The sequence below is a fragment of the Oncorhynchus kisutch genome, linkage group LG26, assembly GCF_002021735.2.
Source record: "Oncorhynchus kisutch isolate 150728-3 linkage group LG26, Okis_V2, whole genome shotgun sequence".
In the NCBI taxonomy this organism is placed as follows: Eukaryota; Metazoa; Chordata; class Actinopteri; order Salmoniformes; family Salmonidae; genus Oncorhynchus; species Oncorhynchus kisutch.
The window spans coordinates 44857062-44879010 of NC_034199.2; the positions used below are offsets into that span (position 1 = coordinate 44857062).

A 21949-nucleotide genomic window follows, 5' to 3' on the forward strand; every position below is an offset into this window, starting at 1 on the left:
CTCAGTTACGTTGAATGTGGGATCTGCTTCACAATATAATGTGGTAATAAATGAAATATAGTCTACATTTTTCTAACAGAAAATATTTCGAAAAATTCAATTAATTAGACCTCCCAGACAAAAATGTAGCTTAGCCTACATTGTGAAGAAAATGCTCTGCCTGCTCAATTTGACTTCAGGACTAATAGTCATGGAACATTTTAATTTCTTCAGCACCAAGAGACTTCCTAGGTCTCTGGTTTCTCTTTCGATTCAATTTCAATCTCTACCTCATATGCATGCTTTGAAAAATACATTATTTTCGATATGTGTCTTTGATCTGCTTGCCTTTAGGCAATGTTTGTACTGTGCACGCTCTTAACTGGACATGCGTGAATAGAGACATGCCGTTTCTTTGTTTAGGCTGTAAGCCTTCTTTCTATTTGACATTACTTCAAAATGGCGACGAGGCAAATGCATACCTAGTCCCAACCTGCGGCCGAAGCATAACCATTTTCTCACTGTTTTCACATTTTTCTATGTGTGTTAAATGTATGGAAAATAACGGTGCGTTTTAACCCACTGTGTAAATTTAAGCACTTTATTTACAAAATGTTAAACACATTAAAATATAACATTTTCATATCATTAGCGTTTCATAAATGTATGCATGGACAGTCCAACTGATGAAATGACAATGACCTGATATGAAAATTGGCAATGACAACAAATGACATACTGGTGTGATTCATTTCTGTAATATTCGGTATTTCGATAGGGCTACATGTAGCCTAACTTTGTTTTTCATAGAGACACGTGAAAAATTCCCCAATATTCCCAGATTTACACGTAGGAGTTCCTTCTACAACAAACCTAAGACCACCATATTTTAAAACAAGCATTCACCAAAAACCCGTGTACCTATTGAAGGGCCATGATGTCAAAGTCTGTCCAACGATGTTGCATACATTCTAGATGTCCATATAAATAGTCATACATGTAAATTATAAATAATGTGTAATACAAAAACCTTAAATAATACATACAGAAAATTAGATAAATGCAATACAATCTTGGAAAAATAAATAAGACGCTTCAAATATAGCAAACAGACACCTTAGAGCTTTTTTTATTTTTATAAAAACCCATCCCTATAAAGATGGGTAACTACTGTCAGATCTACAGGACTTACCTTCAAGTAATGTTAATGACGTTTTCCGTCCCCAATACTGCGCATTGCACTTCAGAAAACGAACAACAGACAAACGGTCTCCCCTGCGCATCCTCAACAGACAAACGGTCTCTCCTGCGCATCCTCAACAGACAAACGGTCTCTCCTGCGCATCCTCAACAGACAAACGGTCTCTCCTGCGCATCCTCAACAGACAAACGGTCTCTCCTGCGCATCCTCAACAGACAAACGGTCTCTCCTGCGCATCCTCAACAGACAAACGGTCTCTCCTGCGCATCCTCAACAGACAAACGGTCTCTCCTGCGCATCCTCAACAGACAAACGGTCTCTCCTGCACATCCTCAACAGTCAAGAAAAATGGCCCAGACATATTCTTAGAAAGTAATTATTACACAATAGCATTAATAGTAATATCAATAATAACACTGGTAATACATGGCTCACTTTTAGTGTAATCATATAAATGACTTGAGACTACTGAGATAATAAAAGAGCCTAACAGAATTTGGGCACAGACAAAATCCTCACATTTTACAAATGCGTTAGTTTAGGCGCTTCCTGAATCCTTCCCTGAGACGCATGGTGAGAGCTGAGGTCTGTATATGTGGGATGGGGATCACAGGGTCCATGGTGGTGGTTGCCTGGAATCTGAGCGGCACAGCTGTAGTCCACGCTGGCGGATGAGGGATGGGGTAGATGACCGAGGTTGAACATGGGACCCGAGGCTGGCATGGAATCAACGAAATTTCCCCCAACGTACACCGGACTGCCTTGCAAATTAGCGTTGGCAAAGCTACCATTGCCTTGCATGCTGTGGTGCTCGTATTCGGAGCCCGGATACCTTTTCTGTTGCGGTATACAGCCACCTAATGGTGCCGTGTAAGCTGCCAAGCCGTACATGTTTTGCTGGGGTTTGGCGAATGAAGGGGGCGACGGTGCGTCATAGCTGAGACAGTTTACGTTGACAGAATATCCGATGTGATTTGGGCCACTTAATGGTGGGCTTCTGTCCGGGGAGTGTCCGATGGGAGAGTGCATTATCCCCTTAGCCTTCTGATCCTTTTTGTACTTCATCCTTCTGTTTTGAAACCAGATCTTTATTTGGCGCTCAGTGAGATTCAATAAATTAGCCATCTCCACTCTTCGGGGACGACACAGGTACCGGTTGAAATGGAACTCCTTCTCAAGTTCTACAAGTTGTGCACTGGTGTAAGCAGTTCGGACCCGTTTGGAGGCTGGACCAGGTGGGCTTTTTTCATCGCAGGACTCACCTGAAAATACATAGTAAACACCATAAGTCTCTTTGTGTATTATGAATGATTTATCATAGGCCGCCTCAGCTGCCTAAAATGACCAGTAGAATAATCACCCTTTTACGCACGCATACGCACCACCGTGTCCAGACGAATCATGCTTTTTAACACACACACACACACACACACACACACACACACACACACACACACACACACACACTGTACCTTCTGCGGTTGAGCAATTGTTGTTGCTGCTGTTGCTTTTCAGTTTGGCGTTCGATCGCGTCTCCTTCATCCAAGGGAATATTTGTTTGTTAGTGACTGGGGTGGCAGTATTAGAATCATTGTTTGAGGGAGATTTCTTCTTCTGGGATGAAGTGTTGCTGGAGTTAGGCGAAGAGGCCGACAATGGAGGCGCTTGCGGCTGTTCACGAATACTCGGCAGTTGGCTGTTTCCTTGGCTGCTACTGGATCTCGTGCAGTTTCCATTCATGGTATTGTCTTTATGAGTTGGTGGCTGTACAGTTGGGGTTTGTATTGGACAAACTGGACCCTGATAATCACTCTCAAGGTTAGAAGTGGAGTAGGGCTGGTGACTGGAGCCATAACTATATGACTCGGATTTGGGGTAAGAGTAGCTTCCAAAGACTCCAGAATTATCGTAGAAAGTAGCTTTCTGCATTGTGAGGATTCAAAACAAGAAGGCCAATGCAGCCCTATCCAATGGTATGGGTGTTCTTATATCACGTGATTGGAGTTTCCCACCGCCTCAGTATTCTTTCACCTAGGAAGAGAACAGTTGTTATGCTCATTATGCAGGCAAAATGAATTGAACATGTGGTAAACCAATACACAATCATGATTGAGTATACACTATATTCATCAATAACCTATTGCTCATGTTCTTAATATTCCTGAAGTCTGGTAGTCTGAAGTCAGCATTTGTTTCAATATAACTCCGTGGAATATTACAAACAAATACACGTGCTCTTTTATGAAAATAAATACTGCAAAAATGCAGTATTGTAATATTTATTTCTTCACTCTCCCAACTATACTTTCCTAAACTATCAAATCATCAATAGGCCCTCTCAACCGCTCACTTTCAATCCATTTGGCATGTTTGGCACAAACTAGTTAAAGTTTAACTTGTGCCAAGAGATCAAAAGATTTTCTTCTTGAATTACTTGAGAAAAGGAGCTGAATCAGCATGGTGACTCACACAATATCCCTTTCTGTTCCTAATCACAATACCCCACAAACCACCATCAGCTCGTATTGTTTAACAGACTAACATGTTCCAGAACTGCTCTCGATGTATAATTCATCATTTATTTCAAAATCACATTTATAAATCTCGTTCATGTGTTTTGTTTATTCCTTGTTAACTTTAGTACAAAATGTCACACTAATATGATTGTTCTGTTTTTAATGCCACTTCAAAAGGTAACTTTATTCAAATAGCAATTATTAAACCATTAAATTATTTTAGAAAATATTATCACGAGAACAATCATATTAGTGTGACATTTTGTACTAAAATAAGTGCCATCATCTCTCTCTGTTTTCTCACCAACATATCGGGGTGGTCGGAATGGGTGACTTCCCTAAATGCTAATGATGTGCGTGTAGCCTATGACAAACGCTTCTATATTCAGGCAACCTGACATACTCTGTAATCAGTAAGCCTGTATTTATTTTATAGTTAGCAATCATCTACCAGAGCCTAGACTAGGATACCCACATATTGTATTCTGTCCAAAATTTTCTAGCTACTTTTGGAAACAATTTTGCATTGTAAGCTTGAAATAAGTAACACACTGAATGGCCAAGGCATGAATGGAGACGAATTAATACAGTATGCAGACTGAAAGTCCGCGCGGTGCATATCAATGCACCTGTCATGGTGGACCGAAGCAAAAGGTATAAGTGCAAATGTAATGGTCGTAAACGCCTTAGAGAGGACTGAAAAGGAAAACACCCACCAAGACTTGCCACCCACAGTAGTGTAAAACTGAAAGCGTGGGAGGAAGGCAAGCTAAATAATTCCATACTCCGCAAGTTCTGCAGCAATAATAGAGAGGCCGTTTGTATAAATCGAGCCCCTACAATCATTCTGCATTGCTGAAACTACGCACACGCAAATGCACGTTTTAAACCGCAGAAAAGGGAATCATTTTGTTTATAAAGTGGACCATCACCGTTGACGCAAAGGTGAACATATTCCTGTTTGAAATTCGCATTGAGGAGGTGATGGGGTGACCGGTATAATTCTGTTTGGATTTTAAATGTTAATTCTGAATGATGTGCCCACTGGGCACGCAGTCGTCAATTCAACGTCTATTTCACATTGGTTCAACGTAATTTAATTGACATGATGTGGAAATACGTTGATTCGTCCTATGTGTACCCAGTGGGTAGCCTAGCTATCTTTACTAACCAACTATATAGTAGTGTAGTTGGATATGTTTCATAATGAGGCTTATATGTTCTGCTTAAACAAAGCGATGATATTCTGTTGCATCTGTCTCACGCTACCTTCTGGCATGTCAACATGGTGAATCTTCTTCAATGGATAAAGGATTAAGAGCATGTCTTAAACGAGTCTGGTTGGCTAGGCGTTAGGTTTACACTTACAAGGGAAACTAAAAATGCGAATTGAGTTGAACGTTTGCCATTCACAAATCTAAATAACCGGTTCGTCTTTACTTTATCTTTTTTTTTTAAAGGACCTATTGAAAACCATTTTTTAGGGAAAAAAGGGATATATAGGCCTATATGAGCGGACATTATTGTTTGGTGCGTTCATTTGAAACCCGCATTATGTAATGGCAGTTCATTAAATAAATGCTGCTCACCGTATTTTATGCAGATCAGTGTTGTGTTTTTCTTCACGTGCTCATCATTCCATCCACCATGACCTGAAAGAGAAAACAGTCCATGAGTTCTACTGCTTTAGTCGCACAATTCCCTCATTTCATTGGAAGAAAACTAATGGGATTACTGTAAGGTAATCATTTCATTGGAAGAAAACAAATGCGATTACTGTAGGGTAATCATTTCATTGGAAGAAAACAAATGGGATACTGTAGGGTAATCATTTCATTGGAAGAAAACAAATGGGATTACTGTAGGGTAATCATTTCATTGGAAGAAAACAAATGGGATTACTGCAGGGTAATAATTTCATATGAAGAAAACAAATGGGATTACTGCAGTGTAATCATTTCATATGAAGAAAACAAATGGGATTACTGCAGGGTAATCATTTTATATCACAAATGACTCCATGTATATAGATGCTCTGTTGAAATGATATTGTACTGATTTGCTTTTGTTTACAGTGAGATTTTTGATGAAAACATAATCTGATATAGAACCATAATTCACTTCTACGTACAAGTATCTATTCTAATCGTTATAACAGGATATACGATTTATTTATTTTAAATGGGACAATAGACACGTATTCGAACACGTCATTATTATTTGTAATTTAAATGCATTTAAACCGAGCAGTGGTGGAGAGACAACAACTCTTACACTGAAGATTGTATAGAAAGATGAGCTGGCCAAAATATTTAGCAGGCATAGGCCTTTTGGCTGACCTTTGGCTCGTTCAGCAATAACTCATAGATTAATGAACAACGAGCAGAAGGGGTTGAAGAAAGCCACAATGAAATCCTAAAACCACAGAACTTTTCACCAGTGTTTTTAAAGCTGAAACACAAGTCTGACGACGGGATACATGGTCACATTTGTAGGAGATAAACGTCAGAATAAGAAACTAATCTGTGGGCTAGCCTACTTGATGTAAGTTTGAACTCTGCTTTACTTATCTAGCATAATGCGTTGAGGTTATTTTCTCTCGGCTAATAAGAGCTAATTTTCTCATTTGACTTATAGCCTAGCGTTTCTTAGAAATATTTAAAACTCCGAAATATTGCTGAAGTCGAAGTCGATATGTTTCGAGTGGATTTGAAAGTGTATTGTTAGGATATATTGTTACTACTCTGGCTAGACACGATCCTCTTTTGATACAACAATGTTTCTCGCCAACGCATTGCTACGGTAAGTTTGGTATATACAATAGGCTGCTACAAGAATCGTCGTCGAAAATTGCACTTACATTTGCTGTCGTTTCATCCTTATAGTTTTGTGTCCATTGTGTGCTTTTGATATGAAGTTGACTTAAAAGTTGTTGTTAAATTCTTTAGAAATCGAAGGGACAAATTATATAACTTTTTGCGCATCGCTGGGCTGGGATGCATGGGAGTAAATAATTCGTTAATTGTTCCTACTTAAACATTTTTATAAAGCTAAGGCCTATAGCTTTTAGGAACTTGTTAATTTGGCTATTGTTTAAGACGAATTTTGGGATAAATCCTCCGAATTATTGGATGTGCTCATCTTGTTATTCATTTGATTCATATCGCTAGATTGGCAGCTTCTTAAGGCTTTCATGAAGAAGAAAAAATAGGCATAGGCTTAATTTACAAATATTTACTTGGAATACATTTGCTTTAATACAATAGAGTCAGATTTTTTTTTGTTAAAATCACTCATATATTACTTGAAAATATATTACACTCAATAACATGAAAGGGGACAATAGCCGGTTGTTTAGACCTAATCCTAATTCATATTAGGCCTATAATAGGCCTAAATATATATATATATATATTTGAATGATCCAATAACTTCACAAAGGAATCATGTAGCCTATGCAAAAATGAGTGCAGAACATCAATTCAAATAGTTTTAAATAGCCTTTATTTGATCTAAATCAAAATGGGTTTATATATTTTTGGTCTTATTTAAAATGAAAATGATTGAATCCATTATTATTCGTTTTTATCTGGTACATTTGCAGGTTAACAAACCACACAAATCACGTCTAACATCACTGTGATGATAAGACAAATACATGTGATTTATGATCTAACAATCTAGAAGTCAGAATGAAAACTTCCTTCGCTTCTTTTTCCTTTTCTTTTGGTCAGTTTTCCTGTAACTACAAAATCAGCTGAAAACCGGCTCTCAAAATACATCCATCCAAACTAGCCTTCGAAAGTGGTTTCTCAACCTGTCTTAAAATCGTATCTCAGGTCCATAAGACGAAAGGCTATCTGCGTAGTTGCCGACTAGATCCCCTCTGAATGGAATAAATCATATTTATTCTATCGTGTTGTGTAAAGCCATGGTTAAAAGGTTGCATTTCGTCATGCAATTGCTTACCTGTGAATCAGTGGATCATATGCTCGTGCTTCTTAGTCTCAATTCCTTTCCCTGCAGTCTCTAGAATTTATCCTTCACTCTTTGTCTGTGGATAATACTGTCCTAAACCTGATCTTGCGGTTTTTCAGACATTTCCATATACCAATGCAGACAGTATTCCCGAAAGAATGGAAATACTCACATTCAACTACCAATAAAAAAAAACGAAGAAGGTATCCTTATTCCACCCCCCCCAAAAAAATCTCGGCCAATCAATCTCCTATTTGAAAAATACAGGTTTTCAGACAGTCACAGATTTGAAGCTACCATTGGGATGTTGTTGTTGTTGTTGTTTATGTGTGTTTCGGAAACTGTTATGATGACAAATAAAGGTACCGTCTTAAAATACAAGCATATTTGTTCACGTGATTCGAGCTACCAGATTGTTCTGACTGGGGGTGCTTCTCCAACCAAGCCTTTGCTCCCAAACCCATTTTGAAATGAGAACGCGTTTACGTTTCCTTATCTGACCTGTGTCCATGTTGAAAATACTTCACTTGCGATTTGATTTGATTTTTGTCGATCATTGTTTTCTTCTTCTTTCCTTTGCAATAAATATTATTGTGATTATTTAGTCATCTTTAACATATAATATTAAGCTATACATTTTGATGAAATTTATTTGTTTACCTGATTACAACGCCTCTAACCCGATAATACATATCGTTTTGAGAATCCTATTCAAATGTGGTTGTGAACAGAATTTCGTATACACATTGAACATGTGGATTTGTCCATATATTCATTATTGGTATACTTGTAACTATAAACATATTGCTCTCACAATTAAAAAATAAATAAATAAACGTTAATTGTATATCTACAATGTGATACTTGGTTAAGTAAGATGTGCATTTTTATAATGTTAGGAAATCCATGAACCAATATTGATGTATGAGAAAAGGCGTCTGAAATTGTATTGAAATAAACCAATTTGTAAACCCTTTGTCTCCTGTGTGTCCGCTGCGCTATCATGGTGTTCAATAGTATTTTCTTTTTCAGACACTGTTTTCGATGTAAATAGAAAAATACCTTTAAATAACAATTTGTGAGCTCAAAAATCTATTTGAAGATGGAGATTTTAAAAGCCATTAAAGACAGCGGGGGAGCTGGCCGAGAGGTAACTTGCACTGAGGAAAGGATAGAGGACTACTAGCGTCGCAGCATATGCTCATGGGTAATAAATGGAAAGATTTACAGTGTGGCCCGGGCCTCCAACAGCCTCGCACCATTTCAGGAATTATCGAGAATGATTTACAACGAGGCAGATAACTGTCCACCTGCTCAAACACAGCTTCTACTACTCTCAGAGATACATTTCGAATTATCCCCCATCAACAATAAAAAACAATGTTAGCAATGTGGCGTCATCTCAGTTGAATCTAAAGAGAGATATTCTTGCAACAACGTTTCCGATTTGTGTTATTGCTATAAAACGCATGTAGCTGGAGTGTTATCCAAAGAAAATAGTAAGATGTTGTATTAACATATTGCACTTGTACCACTTTTAAATGTTTTTCAACTTAGCACTCTGTTTACATTTTGTAACAGGCAATTTGGTGTAAACCAATGACTGAATTGCTCTCTTTAGGAGTATTATAAATCACAGAGGCTCTAACATACAGCCCTCAAGAACGAAATAGAACATCCCAACAGTGATGCGTTCATTATGCTCGTGCATTCATCAATACAACCATTTCACACAGAATGTGACTGAAAATATTTTAAATGTTGTTTCTACCTGCTATGAAACAAAACAAGGATGCTAGTTGTCAAACATCGCCACTTTATAATATTGACCTGGTTCTCTTGGTATATTTCTTCCCAAAAAGCAAAGCATTGAAGAATGCAGTTCAGCCTGTCCAAGGCACACGCATCAAAGGGCGCTATTTATCAAATATCTGACAGATATGGTCATTTACCATCTTGCAAAAAAAAAGAAAAAAAAAGAAGCTAAAATATTTACCTACCAAGCTTCCATTGGTTCAGATGCTGTGTTAAAGTGCTGGCTTCAGATGCGTTGAGTATCGGAGCGTTTGGATATTATTTTCTTGGGATCTTTTCAGTTTTCAAGTCTGATAGAGTCCTCGCGATTAATGACGACGCCGTGTTTCTAGGGGATGTGCTGCATGAATTATTTAGACAATCACGTGGTCAGAAATAGAGCGAGGAGCGGTATATTCTCCGAATTATATCTTCGAATGCAGACAGCACAGTTTAATACATTTTATTAAGGGGCTGTCTCGCTTGGCGAAGACCGTTTCGGCGAACAGCTGGAAATCAAACATGGCCGTTTGAAAGCCATTGTGATCGCAGCAATGGTGCATTCCATATTCGATGTAGTCATTGTCAAAATGGCATTGCCTATGGCTCTCATTTATTGCTTTCAGACATGTAGGTCAATGCCCACTGCACATGGTAGGGCAGGTACTGACATTCGATTGCTTTCCCAAACTCTATTACATGATAGGCATTTTATCATTATTCCAATGGTCATTTCAGTGAACTATGGAAAGACCATTTACATGTTTACAAGCCTCATAGGTCCACTGTGGAAAAGAAACATGGGAATGTGAGATTCAGCAATCCATTATGGTAGTCTTAAAAATGCACACGTATAACAACATGGTTTGCATGTAGAACTGTTGTTTATTATTGCATCATTTGGTACAGTTTTCTTTCATTTGCTATGACATGACATGCGCACATTGCTTGTACACTGACATCTATGTAGTGGAAAACGGAAGATGAATAGGTATCAGTGTAAAGGCCTGATGAGAGTGACACGAAGCTTATAAAGGAGCGGGCGCAAATGTGAAGACACATGCACTCACACAAACACATGCACTCACACAAACACATGCACTCACACAAACACATGCACTCACACAAACACATGCACTCACACAAACACATGCACTCACACAAACACATGCACTCACACAAACACATGCACTCACACAAACACACGCACACGCACACACACAAAGAAACAAAACACACACACAGAAACACACAGAGAGAGAAGCAGACAAGCATTCAAGTTATACAGGTTTTAATCCAAGCATGGTCACAAATATAATCACACTGAGCCTACGATTTTGCTAACAGTTCCTTGACTGGTTTGGATAGGACCACATTCAAATTCCCGAAATCTATGGCACTGACTAACATTGGTGTGGTTAAGTGGGACATTTGATGATTCTTGCTATAAAACTGAACTTAGTCACATTGTCATCCAACAATGCCATATTTTTTTTTCTTCTCTCAAACAAGCACAATAAGGGTAAAAATAAAGATCTCAATCTGTGAGATGTGTCAACCTTTGTGTAAATCAAGCATTGATGGCAATGACAGACATTTTTGTAAAGCATGAACCTCGGAATACTTGATACAGAAATATATTGACAAGTGTGAGTGCTCTGTGCCACCACAATGCATATCGTGGAACAATCTCTATTTTCCCATTAAACAGTTTCGCATGTATATACAGACAACAAAAAAGCGGATACACAAAAAAGGTCAGCCAGGATTGCATATTAACACGGCGTGACATGCAACCAGTACCATTTGAGTTACATCTGGCAGAATAAATATAGTCTTTAAAACGTGGCATGTTTAACCAGGTTATATAAGCGTTCCATATTCTAATACTAAAGTACAAAATGTATTTAATGAAAAACTCCATGCGAATAGCGCCAGTGAGAGAAGTAGACTATAGGTCCAACGGGTTAAGGGTTCAGAGGTCACTCCTCGCGGCTGAAATGTGTCTAAGGCTATAGAAACACTGTCCTCTGGGTGAACCTGCCTCTGGAGCTTTTGTCGAACTTCAGTTGAAATACCTTTTCAACTTCTCGTTGTGATGACTCTTCAGAGGGAAGACATCTTCGCAATGCAAGCCGTCTTCGCTTTTTGTCACGAGGACAATGATAGGAACAATAAGAATATCTGTCTTGAGACATGACATGAATGCCTGTGTGGCTAGGTTTGGTTTAAATCAATGCCAGAGTAAACATTTTAATACTGCATTTCAACACTGCATAAGAAAATGTGAGATCATTGCTAATAATCCATAACAGTTGTAAACAGATTGCATACAATAAAACGTTCGTTGCTCAAATATGTTTCGAACTGTTGTGGGTTTTAATAAGGAAATGTACAAATATTTAATTAAATAAATAATCATAAAGAAATGTAAAACACTCTATATTACAAATTGTTGTTGAATAAGAATAGGGGAAACAAAGGGTTGTTACACGTATTTATATCCCTCAACGTGCTTAACATTGAATATATACTATTAAATAATGTTCTGTTCGATTTGGATCAAAATAGAAAATAGTGAAGCAGCTAAATAAATATACATTCGATGCAAAGAACAAGACAAAGTCATGATAGAGTTTCAGATGCCATGTGTGAGACCCGCTTTAAATGTACACTGTTTACAAAGATGTCCAGAGAGATTTATAACTGAATACGGGCCCTGGGAAGAGTCTGCACACTGGAATGTCTTGTTTCTCAATAGAATTTAACGCCATTTTAAAAGCTTTATTGTGTAAAAGTTTAAAAAAAAACGTGAAACAAAAAAATTCAACCAGTTAGCGCCCATAAATACGAGTTCAATAGTTTCTTTAAGCTAGCCTATATTAAAGTAACAAATATTGTCACTAGTCTGAAAATAATGTATAGGTCAACTGATGCAGCAATTACCTTTTCTTTTTTTTTGTTGCAATTATATGAATCAAATATTATTTGTCTTAATAGTTCGATTTCATCACAACACAATTTCTAATTAAAGTGTGTACAAAAGCTTCACATCATTTTACGTATTTTTTATTTTTTTAAATAAATATATACATGTTCATGCCTTACTCTGACTTTTGTGGTGCTTGTGGGAAGAGTGACATTATAGAATCAGCGAGAAGAGTATAATCAGAAAACATCTCTAATAAAATTTCTTTCGACCTGCAATAGCTCTTCGAAGCATGTTAAGCATGTAGTGATGAAACGCTTCTCAGTTCAGTTACAATGTTGGAAATTGACTCAACTCAATGAGCCAACACAACGAGGGTCCTTCTGACTGTAACTGACATTATATAACTATTGTACGTTAAATCACAATGACCAAAATGTCATGTTTTGAGACCATGCAAAGTCAATTGTATAATATAGTATGTTATATACAATTCATTGAACGGTCAAAGTTTTCCCATCTTAGAAAGTTGTGACATCAGTCTGGTTATCCTTCTGGATACTTGGTAACTGTTGACCGGAAGCAGAAGCAGCTCTTCCCTTTGTGTTCGGTAGTTTGTGGTCTTTTTTCCATTTCATTCTTCTGTTTTGAAACCAGATTTTGATCTGACGCTCGGAGAGAACGAGTATATGGGCAATCTCTATGCGACGCCGCCTGGTCAGATACCTGTTAAAATGAAATTCTTTTTCCAGTTCCAAAACCTGCTGTCTTGTATAAGCTGTCCGAGACCGTTTGGGTTCAGGTCCTGTGTAATCCGGGTTTACTGTGAGAAACAAAATACCAATGTGAGCCATAAGTCCCAGTTAAATCAAAACATAAAGCCCTTCACGGGACGCTCCAAACTTCTAGCTAAAACAAAACAATGAACACTCGATCCAGAAATGAAATTGAACGAAACTATGACCAAACTTCGATCCAATTAGGTCTAATTTCAACCCCTTCATTCAAATATTGTCACAATAAAATGTACCATAGTCATAGGCCAGTGGACGTAAGGAGCTCTGAGACCGCCAGATAGCCAGCGGCCTATTTCCTGAGCAATAAACATTTACGGCTGGTGTAACTGACAGCCCCTTCAAAGCAGACCATAAATATTTCACGCAATGATTTTAGAGTGACTAAAATCCTGGACCTCAACTTGTCCCAAAGCGACGTTGAGAGGGAAAAGTGAATCTTACCCGTAGTTACGTGGACTTTCTTCATCCAGGGATAAACTACTGCAGGCTGCTTGGCTTGTATCCCGTTTTGATTCTTTGTGTTTTGTTGCTGACCACAAGTCCGGGGTCCAGTCACTTGGACCGGGGTACACGGTTCGGTCTGTGCGGTAAAAGTGCTAGGGTGGCTGTCTCGCCCCTGCACATGACCCCGTGGCTCTACTGTAGGACCATGCACAGTGGTACAACTGAAGGGCTGCTCGGGGTAGTTTGACCGTGGATAGATTCCTGGATGCTGCAAATCTGGGTCCTGCGATGGACCGTAGTAGCCTCTTCCCTGTTCATGTAGATAGCTATTTTGCGAATATTCCTCACAAGGGGGAAATTGTGGGTCCACATACTTAGAGTTCAGCATATACGAACTCATGGCCATTGATTTATGAAGGTAGAAATTACAATGTTTTCTCGAGTTGTCTTTTTTCCACCACCATAAAGCCCTCCTATTTGCTGTCAACTGAATAAAGTTAGAGAACCATGTGACCAGATAGGGCCAATGGAGGTAAAGCTATTTCATTAACGGGTAGGGCCTACATATACACACCAATAGCAGCAATTTCCACTAACTTCAAAACATCTAAATTATGTTGAATAAAACCAAATATTTAACCAATTTCAATGAAGGATTGACATTGTGAGCCCTATATTGAAAAATAAGATGTTATATGTACCATTTTAACTAGTTAATGTCAATATCTAAATATCAATCATGATCATCTAACCGTCAATGGGAAACAATCTGAATGGAATAAATACAACGTCTGTGTATATACGGACATTTAGATGGTTTTGTGCAATACTATGGATAACATGCTTCAACTTCTACAATACTAAATCAAACTAAAGCCAGTGAGTCTGACAGATAAACAAACAAAAGATACAAAACGTCTCCCGGGCTCAAAAAGAGGGGGGATAAAGCCTGGGGACAATTGATGGGGACTGTCTTTGTCAAGAAAGGGTCATCCAAAAGTTACAAGAATCTCATCATTTCATCTACCCTATCCCTTTCATAACTACTGAAAGAGTCTCGTGGCAACGAACCAATGCCAAACAATCAATAATTAAATGATTGAAATGTAAATGTTAAAAAATTTTAAAAAATGAATTACCTTGAAGCCATGTTCGAAATTGTTTAGATTTCAGTCTGGTATGAAAGCTTTTTTAATATGGTGGTTTCTGTTCACTATCAAAATGACAAGGACTGTTTGGCTTTAATGATATGTGTACTGGCCAAAAAGCGACACCTGCAAAGGTTTCTTATATCATCAAATCAAATCAACAAATGAAATGACACGTGACACTGTAGGTGCATATTACAAAAAAATGTACTAGCACACAATGGTATTACAATATAATATATCATTTTAAATCACCCTAAAATGACACAATGCAGAAATTAAACGAAGAGCTTTCCATCCATCCAGATTTTTAAATTGTTATGAAGAATGATTCAAAACATCTGTAAAAGTAGATAAGTAATTCGACGTTTTTGCATCGACCATATACTCCCCTAGAATCGAATCTGTGACTGTTGTTTTATCACACAAATTCGGTTCTACAGGGTATATATAGACGACGGAATAGAGGGGTCCCATAATTTCTTTCAATTCAACAAAAGTCCAGCCATAAGATTCTCAAAAAGACCAAATAAAGAGCCTATTCCTACGCCATACACTTACTATTGACAATTGTACACAATGAAAGCGTATGAACATTCTAAATAAGTTAGAATTATTTCCATCAAATCATAGCCCCTGACGAATCAGATATTGGTCCTGACGAATCAGATATTGGTCCTGATTAATCAGATATTGGTATAGGCTAGTGCATCATGAAGCTGAACAATTCTGTTCCATTTTATTCTGAATCAAGTTCGCAGCCACCAAAAGTATGTATTACTTTTAATACACTTTTAATACACGTTATGTATTGGTTAGAGGTACAGGTAAACAACATAGGTCATTCACAACTGATAGACTACCGATACCTGCCAGCCTGTGCTCGATACACTGTCCGAAGTTTGAATATCGAGTGGACCCAATAAGGCAAAAGGCTAAAGGCCACGAGGTTAAACTAAATCACTTACAAACCTATCAAAAAGTGTCATTCTTTTTTCTTTGCAACCGCTCAAAGAGTACAAAAGTTCACGAATCCCAAATGACAGTTCATTTGACCGCCTTGGTTACCTCATGGTCTACATTCTTGGGAATATGCCACTGTGGGAATGTCCTACAATGACATACATTTTTCAATGATATATAAATGATTTAAATCAAATGAAAACATTCGTTTAAGAAAAAATGATTTGCCAAACGCCTTCTAAATTGGACTGAGTACTCACATAGTCCTTAAATAGACAGAGACCGAGGTTTTGTTACTGGACAATTTCTGTAGTCTAATTTCTGTACTATAATTTTGGTACTTTAAGAATAACGGCTATAGGTCAAAGGCTATAGGCCTGACTTTTTACAACAAACTGGCCACTTTACAAGCCTAAATAACTTTAAGACGGTTAAAGTTTGAATCAAATATGAATCACACACACTTGTAATTATGTCACAATTTTTTCAATATTTGTTAGACAGCTTGACCTTCACCTTACCCTGAGACTTGTTCAGACGGGTCAAAGCCGAGATAGGCTAGGCTACTGAGGAACAGTCTTTAATCCTTCGTATGAACCAAGAATGAACCCACTTGCTATGTTTTCTGTATTATACAACTGTTAATAGGTAATAGTTCTGATTTCAAGTACCTATGTCATTAAAGCCAGATTTGTGTGCCAAATCGTCATTGACAGCATGTATAATTTATGGGTTTAAGAAACATGAAACATCTGTATTACGTCTGAAATCAAATTCGTGGGATATTTCTTATAAATAATGAGACAATAATGCTACCCTCTTAAACATGCAATCCTAGACTAGTGAAATGATTTCAGCAGTGCAATTCTCAACGTAATACAAATGCAACCTCAATACGATATAGCCTGTCAGTTGTAGGCCTATAAATCCTTGTCAGTACATTTAACAGCGAAATACACTAACGGTCACAGTGGTAGAGGATTCCGAAAAAAACGTTTACTTTACAACTGGTTAAAAAGTTACAACTGGTTCAAGTTCACTTTACAACTGGTAAAAAAAAGATAAAAAAGGCCAATGCCTACTGTGGAGGCCTTTATAACACAATTCTGATTCGTGCATGTTGTCATTGCCCAATGTTGCGTCATGAAAATGTGTTTGTATATTGGATACCAAACTAAATAATCTACATTCCTTCTAATGTCATCACTTCACTTCATGACATGACATCACAATGTAAGCCTTTACAACACCCTGATATGGGTCAAATGAAGATATTACAAGGAACTATGATTCGATAATATTCTGTACTAGGGGGCGCGATAGAGCATGACAATTAAAAAATATATATTGTGATTCAAAAGGCCTGATGTGTATTTAACGTAATTAATATATTGTTATAACAAGGCATATGTTCCAAAAACGTCATTTAACGAAATGCTAATAGCTGTAAACGCCATTGAGTCTGTGACAACAACAGGTTAATATTTTTCCCTCCCAAGTCTAAACTCGCCAGCCAACAGCTTATAGACTTCAGATCCCCACAAGCCTATTCGCCATTGTCATTCAAATAAGTGTGCGCATTGCAGGCAAATAAAAATTTAACAGATTTTAATAATCCATCACGCAATATTAGCCTAGGCTATATGAAGCAAAAACGAATATACCTAAGGCATATAGGCTATCAGCCATTTTCCAAAACGCATTGTTTCTCGAACGAGTGATTTGAACGACTGTAAAAACGACTGTCATATCCGCAATAAATAAACAGCTAAGTATTGACATATTCAAACACATCCTGTTTTCCGTACATCCTGGCCCATGCAAAATACACATCCACTAATGTGGTTAAAGTTCTGTATTTCGAAGCAGGCAAACAAACTACAGGCGACAGACATGTATACCTGATGACATCAGCATGCGCACTAGATTTAGTAGCCTATCAAATGATAAAACAGCTTACCGCAAAGTCCGTCGCAATGCATCGAATAGGAAAACATATCCATGTTCAGACAAAAACAGAGGTTTAATACTTGCTTCCACCAATTCAAAGCTCTATTCCAAGCCATCGGCACGGCTTTACTAATACACAATGAGAAATATACTTTGGCTTGTCAACTCCCAGGCCATAAAACAAAGTTTAATGGCATCACGTGCTCCCCCACAGCCATTCACAGACACAGCACTGGTACCATAAATAACCGTCAACAGTTGTACTTATTCAACAACGACGATTACTCTTGATGCCATATAAAATATGCAACATAAAATGTAAAAACACCCCACAACAAAACGTGTTATTTCTAGTTCACCATGATATGAAATGCCGTGTGCTTCTTTTCATACAAATATGTATTTTTAGGTCATTATAAGACAACAATAGTCTGACAAACTAAAATGTTACAGGTCTTCATCTACCGATAGCTTTTTGCTCTTCTTGGCTTTTTGCCCTGTGACCTCTGACGTAGTCTACACACATCCGTGGGTGTTTCCCTCGATGTTTAATTTATGTAACGTTTAATAAAATAGGTTTCGGGTGAATCAGAAGCACACGTGTTAACTTTCCACTGTGCATAAACTGGTTGAATCAACCTGTCCACGTGATTTCAATTAAATTAGTTGAACCAACGTGGAATATACTGCTCAAATTCTGCTCCCATATTAAGTTGTCTCTCTCTAGGTACTTATATCGCCAAAATATAACGACAGAGAGATGTATCAACAACGCTTCAATAAAACGTTATAGCCATCAAATGCATTGATGTAGACCCGAATCATGAATCCTCCCACTGGACACAGGACGTCAGTTCAACGTCTAGTTTACATTTGGTTGAGTTGTCAACTAAAGTGAATCCACGTCAAATCAACCAAAAATGTCACCCTGACATTGGATGTAGGTAAGAAGTTGGGTAAAAAAAAATACGAAATTCCATGTTGATTCAACGTCATCACATTACATTTTGTTGTTGTTCAAATAACCCCCAAACAACGTTTTGCCTAGTGGGCTACGTCTCTTTATAAACTATACACCCTCTAAAAAAAGAGTTTGGTTATACTCCACCTACATCTTGATACTTCAGTTCAGAAACCACTTATTTTCAATGTCGAAAGCATAATACGGATCAGTTGGTCATATTGCGTATGGACCGATCATATATTCCAATTCAGTGACGTGTAAGGCAAACGATTCTGGAAAAGAATCATGGGACTGTTGTGCAACAGCGCCTCTTGCTGGAACATCCTAATCATTTCCCATTTTCAACGTGTTTAGTTTTTAACCCAATTCCTGAAACGCATAGCCAATTTGTTGCCGCTGGATTTTAGCAATCATTTGCATGTCATGATATTGTGTACATGTATAAATTGTAGGCTCTGTATGCAGATCAATCTAGAAAGAATCCCTAGATGATCTAGGTTTATTATGAATTAATTCCTCATACAACAGATAGGCTATATGGATTAAAATGCTGCCATGGTTTTCAGTAATTGTATACTATAGGCCAAACTACCCGGACACTTAAAAATATAATTCGTATGACAGTTAACTGCTACAAATGGAAAAAAAATCTAAACACTGTAATATGAACACAGACCAAACATAATAATCAAGTAACCCGTTTTCTTTGTCTGTTTATGTCTATATGAATGATCTATACGTTGATATACAGTGTAATATTTTATTTAACTTATGGGCGATATGGTAAGAACGAACGAAGGGTGAAATAACAGCTCTATATCCATATGTTGGGACGTGAGTTGATTTCCAATCCAGAGTATAGTCTAGAAGTTAATCGAGTAATTTAAATGCTCAGGGTTTTCTCATCCTCATTCGCAGGCCCCACTTTTATAGGCTTCCCTCGTTCCAGGCTTTCTCTCTTTTGCCGCATTGCAGTAAGGCTGTAAATACATTCGCAGCTGCCTGTCAGGCAACAGTGAAATACTGTCTTTGTTCCGTTGCCCTCATCTCAGGCAGCTGAAAAAAGCTATGAAAGTACAACCTTCGTATTTCAGAAAGGTTCACATTAGACTATAAGTTGCATTTTCCCACACTCGTTTGTTTTGTAAAAAACAAAAACGTTTTTTTTTCTTCACATGACAAATTCACATTTTCTCAACATCTAAAGCTGAAAAGACTACATGTAAAATTGTTATTATCTTCAGTTCACCCATGTAAGACACTGTGTGGGTATATTAGGCTACTAATATTAACCTATGTAAAGAACAATAACTTTTATTAAATGCAATGATATATTCACACGTCCACAAAGTCCCTAATAAGAAAGTGACATTAAACCCAAGACAATATCAGTAAAAACTCCGTCATGCTGTTACCTCACACAACAGTGATGACATCGAATTCATGCCCCCAAAAGAGGACTGATGAATAGACTTCCCTTAGGAAATCTAACATTCTCAAATCTTCTGACAGCCAGCTCCTCAAAACTCAGCTAGGCTGCTTGTTACTTCAGAGACATTATGCAATCATATATAGCACTATATATCTCAAACAATGATAATAATGATGATTACAAACATAGACATACATAACAGGCAGAGAAACACAGATAGACACAGAGAGAGACACAGAGAGACAGACAGAGAGACACAGAGAGACACAGAGAAATACAGAGAGACACAGAGAGACAAACCGAGACACAGAGAAATACAGAGAGAGACACAGAGAGACAGACAGAGAGACACAGAGAGACACAGAGAGAGACACAGAGAGACAGACAGAGAGACACAGAGAGACACAGAGAGAGACACAGAGAGACAGACAGAGAGACACAGAGAGACACAGAGAAATACAGAGAGACACAGAGAGACACACCGAGACACAGAAAGACACAGAAAGACACAGAGAGACACAGAGAGACAAAGAGAGACACAGAGAGAGAGACACACAGAGACAAAGAGAGAGACACAGAGAGACATGGAGAGAGACACAGAGAGAGACACAGAGAGAGACATGGAGAGAGACACAGAGAGACACGGAGAGAGACACAGAGAGAGACACAGAGAGAGACACAGAGAGAGACACAGAGACAAAGAGAGACACAGAGAGAGAGACACAGAGAGAGATAGACACAGAGAGACAAAGAGACACAGAGAGACACAGAGAGAGAGGGACAAAGAGAGACACAGAGAGACAAAGAGAGACAGACTCAGACACACTGCCAGACACTGCTCATACCCACAAACATCGAAAGAACCCAACCCTGCACTTCAAAGAGAGTAAAAAAAAAGTTACACTGAAGTCAAGATAAATGTGTGTCCTTATACATTAATATTTTTGGTCGAACTACAATGAACACATCATTCTCACAGCAAATAACAATTCAAAGAATAGGTAAAATATCATTCACAGTTTGATGCGTTCAGATTTACATGTAACGTGAATGTAATCGTTGAGGTGTTGCCCCAAAGTGCATACACACCAGCAGTGTTGCTCATGTTAAACATGTATATTTTGGCTATAGTCTATACATGGAATCTCGACTGCGGTTCTGATTAGTCTACTGCCCTGGTGCAACGAGACAGGAAGTAGATACAGTCAAATAAACAAACATTGTATTATAATGTATATTAATTTTGTTTGTTTATTTCACTTTTGTATATTATCTACTTCACTTGCTTTGGCAATGTTAACACGTGTTTCCCATGCCAATAAAGCCCCTTGAATTGAATTGAATTGTATAATAACATAAAATGCTTACCTAATGCAGGTGGGTAATCCATGCATTTTCTTGTGGTGACTCTGTATAAATAATACATGATGTTACAGTGAAACTATACAGATTATGAACAGCAGAGGCTCTTCTGTCGATGTGGAGTTCGGGTATGCACAGAGAAGAGAAAGCTAGCCCTGATACGTCAAGTAAATAAGAAATAAAGTTATCGAGGACTTGGTATGTTTCTTTCATGCAATATTAAAAGGCTAATGTTGAGAGAGTGTAGGCTGAGCGTTTTGGTTGGTACGCTACAGTAGCAGAATGCAGAGAAAACATCGCTTGGGAAAATCAGGGAAAGGTCCATGAAGACGTTTGTCTCTTGCACATGACCAGTGGCATCCAATGACAGGCGATAGAGGCACATAAAAAGGTCTATTACCAAGTTGTAAATTCTCCTCTCACAAAAAAAAGAATTTCGACTGCAGCAATTCCCCCTGTTTTTTGCGCATAATGGCGGGGGCTATCCCCCAT

General features: G+C 38.0%; 2 protein-coding genes across 2 annotated transcripts; both read right to left on the reverse strand.

Annotated features, from left to right (window-relative positions):
• Positions 1–566: 566 nt before the first annotated feature.
• LOC109870665 (homeobox protein Hox-D3a-like) lies at positions 567–21743 on the reverse strand. Its single transcript, XM_031805440.1, has 4 exons — positions 21464–21743; positions 5286–5348; positions 2653–3211; positions 567–2442 (listed from the first exon to the last, which is right to left on the reverse strand). Exons 3-4 carry the CDS (start codon positions 3107–3109, stop codon positions 1703–1705), a joined length of 1197 nt encoding a protein of 398 aa, XP_031661300.1. The 5' UTR covers positions 3110–3211; positions 5286–5348; positions 21464–21743; the 3' UTR covers positions 567–1702.
• Positions 12516–15052, reverse strand: LOC109870666 (homeobox protein Hox-D4a). Its single transcript, XM_020461257.2, has 2 exons — positions 13636–15052; positions 12516–13220 (listed from the first exon to the last, which is right to left on the reverse strand). The coding sequence occupies exons 1-2, from the start codon at positions 14042–14044 to the stop codon at positions 12919–12921; spliced, it is 711 nt and encodes a 236-aa protein (XP_020316846.1). The 5' UTR covers positions 14045–15052; the 3' UTR covers positions 12516–12918.
• Positions 21744–21949: the final 206 nt, after the last annotated feature.

What these genes read in the sequence shown, in the direction of transcription:
- LOC109870666 (XM_020461257.2), bottom strand. Translation starts at nt 14,044, where the DNA reads ATGGCCATGAGTTCGTATATGCTGAACTCTAAGTATGTGGACCCACAA. An exon ending in GAAAGTCCACGTAACTACGG is followed by an intron (nt 13,221 to 13,635) that starts GTAAGATTCACT and finishes TGTTTCTCACAG; the next exon opens with TAAACCCGGATTACACAGGA.
- LOC109870665 (XM_031805440.1), bottom strand. Translation starts at nt 3,109, where the DNA reads ATGCAGAAAGCTACTTTCTACGATAATTCTGGAGTCTTTGGAAGCTAC. An exon ending in CAATTGCTCAACCGCAGAAG is followed by an intron (nt 2,443 to 2,652) that starts GTACAGTGTGTG and finishes ATGTATTTTCAG; the next exon opens with GTGAGTCCTGCGATGAAAAA.